Source organism: Austrofundulus limnaeus, unplaced genomic scaffold (genome assembly GCF_001266775.1).
Source record: "Austrofundulus limnaeus strain Quisiro unplaced genomic scaffold, Austrofundulus_limnaeus-1.0 Scaffold413, whole genome shotgun sequence".
Lineage (NCBI taxonomy): Eukaryota > Metazoa > Chordata > Actinopteri > Cyprinodontiformes > Rivulidae > Austrofundulus > Austrofundulus limnaeus.
Window position 1 is genome coordinate 429,837 of NW_013952815.1, and position 8,673 is coordinate 438,509.

Genomic DNA, 8,673 nt, shown 5'->3' on the forward strand with positions numbered 1-8,673 from the left:
ACGCTTTGGATACACGCGCAGGGCGCATCCACCTCGCCAGTGTGAATGTTATAAAACTTCACGTTTAAGTCTGTATTTGTCACGCGCACACGCGGGGGGATGCGTGCGTGCGTGTGCGTGGGGCGGGGGTGTCTGCCACGGATAACAGAGCAGGCATGAGGAGGAGAGGACGAGGAGAAGAGCAGTGGAGTTATTTCTAATTTTATCTGACTTATATAATTTTATTTTTATTGTTTTTATCATCCTGCAGGCTCTGTGACAGAATTAATTTGAAGCTGAGTATTTTTTAAATTAAAATCGTTAGATTACTCTAAAGCAAAATGAGGGAAAATCCGTGTCAGTTACAGACATTCTGTTCACGTGAGCAGCTGTCAGTCAGCATCTGTCAACCTCCGACGGAGCGTGTCTGAGCCAATCACTGTTGTTGGCATTGATCAGCTGACTGATTTAAATACATCTTAACATTCATGAGGTACTTTCATTGACTGTTTATGGTTGAGTGTGGGCGTGTAGAGGGTAGAACCTGAGGAGGARCTTATGGTTGAGTGTGGGCGTGTAGAGGGTAGAACCTGAGGGGGGCCTCATGCGCAAACTCTGATGTGCAGCTGTGATTTATAAAGGAAAGGTACGCAGAAACGTGCGTATGCACTGTTTTTAAAACAGATTTTTTTTGGCGTACACCATTTCCGCCTTTTGGCCGTACGTTCACTTTTAGTATGGTTTCCACGCAATCCTTTATAAATGAGACCCCAGGTCTTTTATCCAGAGCTGATGTGAATAAAATGTCTGTTTGCTCCTATATCATCACTGAGTTTTAGTTCTTTTCTTTTGACGGCTCTTTAGCATCAATTATTGCAAAGTTGCTGCAATTGATCTGATAGCTGGAGCAGTAAAACATGTAAGAACTTACATGTTGTCTTCCTCTGCTGTGCTAACAGGAGTGGATGAGGAGCTTTTTGAAGGTTCTGCTTGGCTGCATGTTCTTCATTTGTATCAGTGTTCTGGAAAATACCAAAACAAAGGCTGTCATTTTGAAAARAATCACATTTGACAAACATAAAGTAGGCATATTATCAGTTCAGTGATGCTTAAGAGTACACTAAAAACATACAAAACCTCCAAGATAAAAAAAAAGAATAGAAATCWGTTATAAAGCCTGCACAATGATGTGGTAACAAGAAATTAGAGATTTTCATAATACCATTACTCACATCAGACAAAATCATCCTTGTCTGCATCTCTGCATCATCTGAATGATCTGCAGCTTAACGCAAAACAGCATGAAAGAGAATCAAAAACTCAAACAGGTAGACTAGAAAGAATTTTGTTCTAACAGACAAATTATTTTATCTCACAAAAGTTATTAATACTGTAAAACACATCAAATAAATCAACATAGAATATTGTGACAATATTATAATGTGTGATTTTGTTCTCAAATTCAGAAAGCAGCTGATTGGTTTACATCCATAAATTCAGGTTATGTGAAAATTCTGGAGCAACCTGCCTTGTAAAGGTAATTAAATTAAAAACGATCTTCAGTCAATGTTAATATTCTTTAACTTATGTATTGTGTTGCATGAAAACCCAACAAAATAAGGAGTATTTGTAAACAGACCTGTCACAGTGAGGACGGTGCGCCTCTGGTGTTGTCCAGCTCTGTTCTGAGCCGTGCAGAAATACTCCCCAGCGTCAGAGGTCTGCACGCTGGAAATATGAAGGGATCCATCTTTTTGCACAAGAAGACATCGGGTCATCAGGACATCTGATCTGAGTTTAAGAATTTGCACGTGTCCTTCTAAACCGCACCATCGACGTGTTTYTCTTCAGAAGGGCCGATGGAGGGCTGAGTCTCTGCTCTGCCTCTGGTCCAGCTGTAGGTGATGGGATGAACCCCCACAGCTCTGCAGGGCAGGGTCACAGAAGCTCCCAGCTTACAGCTCATGTGAGTCACGGAGGTCAGTATGATGGGGCTRACTGGGAGGAGAAGAGAGGAACACTGGATGACTTTTTCTCCTAAAAGAAATTTCAACGCTCATGTTTGAACTTGCTGAATCAGCTGGTGGTAAGCCTGGATGACCACAGACCACAAAAATGTTCCTAGTTTTTATCCATCCATCCATCCATTTTCTTCCGCCTATCCGGGGTCGGGTCCTAGTTTTTATTTACAACGAAATATATGGCAAAGATTAACAAAAATGGCACTGTGTGAATGCAGTTTTCCACAGAAACAAACACTAAAAACAATCTAAATAAGCCAGGGATATTTAACTAAATTACTCCGAGGGCCACAGTTACTGCAGGTCAACAGCTCAGGGGCCGAACATCCAGCAATTAAAGTCATTATGTAAATAAGCCAAGTATTACAAAAATGTGTTACCTTTGAATTAGTTAATTGTGTTGCCTTGTGTTTTCTGGGTGTATATTTAATATATTTTCTCTCTTTCAATCTTTCCAACTAAATATCCCCCTTTTCTCCTTTCCTCTTTCCTCTTTATATAAAAAAAAGTCACTCATGATGAAGAAATTAAGAAACAAATAAGTTATTTTTTCTATTGAAGTGAAAAAAAATGAATTAGTTTATTTTGCTGCATTTAATCATGGATATAACAAACAGACCCCTATGTAATAAATGTGAGAGTAAAACAAAAACAAAAATCACACATTCTGCCTCCTGTTTAACACAAATAATATTTTGACATCTCTGACTTGCCAAATTTTTAAACCAATCTTATTTTCACTTTCATAGTTTTATCTTCAACTGCTTTTAGTTTTAACTGTCTTAGATATTCATAGAAATGTTTTTTGACCAGCTTCTAGCTAAGATTCTGATGTTTCTGTGGACACCAAACACGTCTATGTTTAACTAAAAGAACTCAGTAATTAAAGTAGAAAACCGGGGGTTTGYACTTAAGAGATGAATGAACCAATTGGCGGGCCACATTTTGGTCACTTGCGGGCCGGATGTGGCCCGCGGGCCGCCAATTGAATAGCCCTGATCTAAACTATAAACTTGGTATTATTTGGCTCAGATCCAAGTACAAACATGAGAAATAAAATCATTACACACGAATTACAGTTAGTTTTTTTTTTTTTACCAGCAACTCTCAGCAGAGCTGAACTCTGGCTCTTTCCCAGCACGTTGGACGCCTCGCACACATAAACCGCCTCATCGTAGCTCCGGGCAGACTGGATGTAGAGAGTGGCATTTTTCTGTCTGAATGAGAGGGATATTAAAGGTGATAATACTGTTGTTTTATCGCTTCATTCAACATCACAGCGCAGGCGCAGACCCCAGCGAAACTCTGCCTCCGGTCTGCTTCGACTGGCCCCTCTTCAGCCAGCTGATGGAGGGCAGAGGGTGGCCCGACACCTGGCACTCCAGCACAGCCTGAGCACCCACGGGGACTGTCAACACCGTGGGCCAAAGTTTCACTGATGGATGGACTAAAAAAGAGAGAAAAAAACCCATCATGATCCAGTTTCCATCACGTCAAGGCAGGATTGTGTTAATCTCATACCCAACACGGTTAGAGTGGCTCGTCTGGAGGTGAGGGGTCTTTGAAGGTGGACGTTTGAAGKCCTGCAGAAGTAGCTGCCGCTGTCAGACTCCTGGATGCTGAAGTATTAAAATTAAACATGTACAATATTAATATATTATTATTAATATCAATATTAATCCTGATTTCATTCATCTGTCCTGGTTGAAACACCTGTGGAAGAAGAGGTCTCCACTGGGCAGCACGGTTCTGTTCTCTGTGGGAAAAAGAAGCTGGTTGTTCTTGAACCAGGACACCTGAGCTCCTGTGCTGTGTGGAGGCCTGCAGGTGAGCGCCGCCGTTTCCCCTCTCCTCACCGTCGTGTTTGTGGGCTGCTGCGCAAAACTCCAGTGTATCTCTGAAAACACCCCATTGCTCAGAAATCCCACATTATCTGCRATTTTGGCAATTTAATCAACATTACAGGAGCAGAAGCTGAAGTTAGATCAGTACCAGCTGGAAGCAGGAAAGCTGGCTGCGATCTGATCGTCTCCTTCTGGTTTGATGCTTCACAGTGATATGAGCCCTCATCCTCTTTTGTCACATTTCTGAAGAAAATGAGAAATTAAACTTCTGTCCTCAAAGAGCAGAAGCTGGAGTAAACTCATTACAACGTCTGATTGCTTGGGAATATTGTACATCACTAAGACCACAGGAAACACGGTCAGAGGAATAAAGAAAATCTGCATTTTACACAGCAAAAATGCCAGTGTTCATTTCAACACCAACAAAGTGTCTATATGTGTCCACACCATGGGCGTAACCACCATAGGTACAGGGTGGGACATGTCCCCCCCACTTTCCACATCTGTGCCCTGTCCCCCCAACTTATTTCAACCGAAACAGGAAAAACAAGACCTTTAAAAAAATGTGTCGCCCCCCCACTTTTAGGATGGTGATTACGCCCTTGATCCACACTTGCTGCTGTTAAAATAACATTTATTAACAAGTGTTAAAAATTAAACACCCCTTGTATTTTTTTTTTTAGATTTTTTGTTAATTTAACATCAACCAGTGTTCAATATTCAACAATACTGGGTGTTGTATTAACATTTCGACAGTGTTAAAATATTGTGTTAGAAGTAACACCAGCCAGCGTTTAATTCTGAACAATATTCTGTGTTACATTAACATTTCCACAGTGTTAAAATAAAGTGTTAAACGTAATGCCAGTGTATTAATATTATTAACAAAGGAAATTGTGGTGTTTTAAAGGTTTACAGACACCACAAGGTGTCAATACACCAAATTGAGAGTGTAAATTTAACACTCAGAGTTAATATCAAACTTTTTGTAGTGTTTCATTAACACAACTCAGTAGGTATTAGAAAAGTATAATGGCGTCACCCTTCAAACAGCAGGACAGACCTCTCATTCATGGTGTCGATTTATGGCCAATAACACAAACTTAAACTTGAACAATTTAATCAAACTGAACAAGAAAACTAACCAGAACAACTAATTTTTACTCTCATGAACTTCTTTAATAGTCGTAAACATAAAAACACATAATTTCTACAAGATCACTCAGCATTCGTCGCTGAGAAAATACTGGTCTGTCTGACATGAGGTGGAAGAGGGCGGGGCTTTTCAGAATACTTCTTTCAACACTGCATGGTGTCAAATAACAACACTGTTAAGTGTTGTATAAGACTTAACCATGGGCGGAGCTTAATTAACACTGTCCAGTGTTGAAACAACACTGAGGAAATCAACACTGGGAATTAACACCAACACTGGGTGTCAGTTTCCTCAGAAAGTGTTAAAATAACACTAGGAGGCGTTAAATCAACACCCAAAAGTTTAACACTGAAATTGTAACACTCCTGTTTTTGCAGCTTTGATAAAAACAGGAACAAAATATCCCTGGTTTTCRGAGCAGCCTCAGACCTGAATGTGAGCAGCTGCCCATTGTTCTGGAGGCTGAATGAGGCCGAGCAGTTGGACAGGAGGCAGCCGTCTTTGAACCAGTGCACCATGGGAACAGGGAAGCCACGGACAGTGCACCGCATGGAGACCTCGGCACCCATGGCAACAGTGATGTTGTCAGGGCTCTGGATGATCCGCAGACTCCCTGCAACACAGACGGTTTTTGTAAGATACTGATTCCTTCAACAAAAAAAATTCAAAAGTATTTTTTAAATATGCATCAGGTTAAAGAAAAGCTCAGGATCACCTTCCACGGTTAGCTTAGCTGGTTTGCTTTCTTTACTGATGTTCAGTGAGGGGTTGTGTGTGACACAAATGTATATTCCATCATCCTCTAAAGTCACATTGATAAGGTGGAGCGTGCTGGAAGTTTTCTTTTGCTGACCCCCTCCATACTCCCCCTGAATGGAAAAGCAGTTTGAAGAACATCTGAGGAAAAACGTGCCCAGCGGGCTTTTCTTTGTTCTTTAAAAACTGCAGAGTTTAAAGAGTCCTGGGTTAGTGAAGACGCTCACGTATGACGGAGCTCACCTGGAACTGTCTGCCTCTCGTGACCATCTTTCCATCTTTGAGCCATGCAATGTTAGCAGGAGGCGAACTTTCCCCTGACACGCACTGGAGAAAAGCTGCTTCTCCTTCTTTGATTGTTTGGTCCTGAGGACTGAAGAAAACATTTTCCAATCCTGGAATGTGCAGGAAAAATAATAATTACACAGATTGAGACAGATATGACAAATCAACCACATCAGATGCTGCAGATGCAATAAAACAAATCACTCTGTGGCCGTTTTGACAGCGGTGACAGGGTGTCGGACTCACCTGGAGCAGATGCGACCGTTGAGCTGAGCAGAATGAGCGAGCAGAGGAGGTAAGTCATCTGTGGGAGCAAACAAACGGAGGTACAGACTCGCATCTTACTGCAAATCTCCATAAGAAGACTGAAAAAAACAGCGTGCAGATTCATCCATGATGTCAGCCCTGAAAAAAGTGCAAAAAAATACTTCTTAGAGCTGCTATTAAAAGTGCAATAGTGGAATAGGTTGTTCATTTYGGTGTTTGATCTAACATATCTTACACAATAGTTGACCCTAAATCAGCCCTGCACACAGCTCCACTTTTGATCAGTTTTCTGTAAATGTATTCAGCAGATGGATTTAACATAATTCACCCCCCCGACCCTCATTCTCCCTCCCCTCTCTTTTTCCATTTTGCTTCATTCCTATTTTGGTTGTGGCACCACAGTAAGCTCAGCTTTGTCCTCTTTAGTCCCTTGAATGGGCACAGCCACTTTATAGAGCTCACACGGTGGTCCTTCACTCAATGAAAGTGACATGAAAAGAGGCTGCGGAGCTTTGTACTGTGAAGATCAGTTATTGGTCCCTGCGAGGACAGCTAACCGTCTGATCAAATATGCTTTCATGATCATCGGCTGAGCCGAGTAAGGGCTGATCCTTCATCGTTTGAATGTGCTGCAAAGTTTTCATTCTGCACAATAAAACCTGCGCAAATATAATTTTGTATGCAAGGTAATGATCAATGTGTTGTAACTGAGCTCAACAAAGTTAAAAATGTTTAACTGGAGAACTAAAATTAGCACAAAAAGTAAGGAAGTTTGTGTTTGGTATATCATTTCTTTGCTGTATGTTGGAAATAAATCTTATATTGTTGGAAAGCTTGGTTTCAAATGGTGCCACATTTGTAAGGAACATACATTTGTGGGATGAGCAGTAGAGCTGAGTGTGTTGTGCACATGCAAAAATTTGTATAGTATATAATATAGTATGTTGAAATGTTTTTTTTAATCAACCCTTATTTTCACAGTTTTTGGACATAACTTTAGAAGATAAAACATGTTCAAAAACACAGAGATGTCGTTTATCCAATTAGGTGAGTTAAACTGATGATTTTCATGATTGTGTAAACTAAACTTTTTAGGTGACTGACAATAAAAAAACAGAGTCAGACGAAAATTAGGAGACGGAAAAAAAAGCTGTTTTTTAAGCCCAGGGTACTTTTTGGACTTATGCACCTTCTAGGCATGAATGTTGGCCTTTAGGATAACTCTACATACTTTTATAAGGATTTGAAAACATTTATGTTCCCAAGTAGTATTAATTATTTATTGGTACACCTGTTAGTGGATTTTATATTTTGTGCAAAATACCAGTAAACTCAAAGTTGTGTTCTTATTCCAAAGAAACATTACAATATTAATATTAAAGGTTCAACCTGTTCAGTTCAAAAYCCTTAAGATCAATAATGACTCACTTCTGATGACATACCAGGACTGGTCAAAACACCTGGATATTATTCACATTATTCATCACTGTTGAGCTAAAGGCATTGCTGGATTACTCAGTGGYTTCTGCAGGACCAGTGGCTGCTTGAACAGACACAAAGCTAAGAGCCCGTGGGTGTTTTATTTGTTTGACTACTGAGGCTCACAACGGATCATTTACACTGTTTAGCATGTCATTAAGATGTTTTTAGACCTCTCATTCTCCTGTATCCTCCTTCATCGTAGTTTATTTTCTTATGCTTCTGATCAAATTAAACTTCAGCGATGAAAAACTTTGACACCTTGTTTGTGCAGCATGTTCAGCTCTTTTATATWATATTTTATTCTAATACCAAGCCAACTTATAGAACATTGTTGCAGCATTACAACTGAGCAAACTGCAATTTTTTGAGCATGTAACTTAAAACATAAGCCCCAAAAAAAATGAATAGACTGATTGTTATTTAATCCTGATTTGAGTGCATTCAAAATTTATTTTTATTTTCTCAAATTATATCAGCTTATTTTATTGTTAATGTGTTTTAGTGTATAGACAGACATCATAATCTTGTTTTCATTGGGAAGCATCATATAGATTTACATTTAAACAAATTCAGCCTGTTCACATAAACATAATAGCAATAGTAATTTACAATTTAGAAGTGCTTCTGTCTCACACATCAAGTCTCATTTGCATCTCCTTGAATACTAAAATCAGCATCATAAAAGCAATTTAACAAATAATAAACTATATTCAGCACAAAATAAATTCATTTTTCACCAATTGGTGCATGCCATGGAAATATCAGTGAGAATATTTTTACTTACTCAACAACTTGTGTCGTTGGTTTTCATCAGCGTCTCCTGTTTGTGGTTTTATGTCTCCTGATTCATCCGCTGAGCTTCCACTGAAGAGAACCACGACCA

At 39.7% G+C, this 8,673-nt stretch overlaps 1 protein-coding gene across 1 annotated transcript in view; it reads right to left on the reverse strand.

The window, feature by feature from the left end:
• The window catches only part of LOC106528949 (hemicentin-2), a gene marked incomplete at its 5' end in the record, with an annotated part of 14,167 nt that extends 5,500 nt beyond the window's left edge, over positions 1-8,667 (reverse strand). The window contains 14 exon segments of the mRNA XM_014024240.1: positions 911-1,001; positions 1,212-1,264; positions 1,619-1,729; positions 1,810-1,977; positions 3,099-3,217; positions 3,294-3,447; positions 3,522-3,619; positions 3,714-3,897; positions 3,993-4,087; positions 5,430-5,613; positions 5,716-5,869; positions 6,000-6,151; positions 6,288-6,446; positions 8,575-8,667. Coding sequence (XP_013879694.1) covers positions 911-1,001; positions 1,212-1,264; positions 1,619-1,729; positions 1,810-1,977; positions 3,099-3,217; positions 3,294-3,447; positions 3,522-3,619; positions 3,714-3,897; positions 3,993-4,087; positions 5,430-5,613; positions 5,716-5,869; positions 6,000-6,151; positions 6,288-6,446; positions 8,575-8,667 — 1,815 coding nt within the window.
• Between the last annotated feature and the right edge of the window lie 6 nt (positions 8,668-8,673).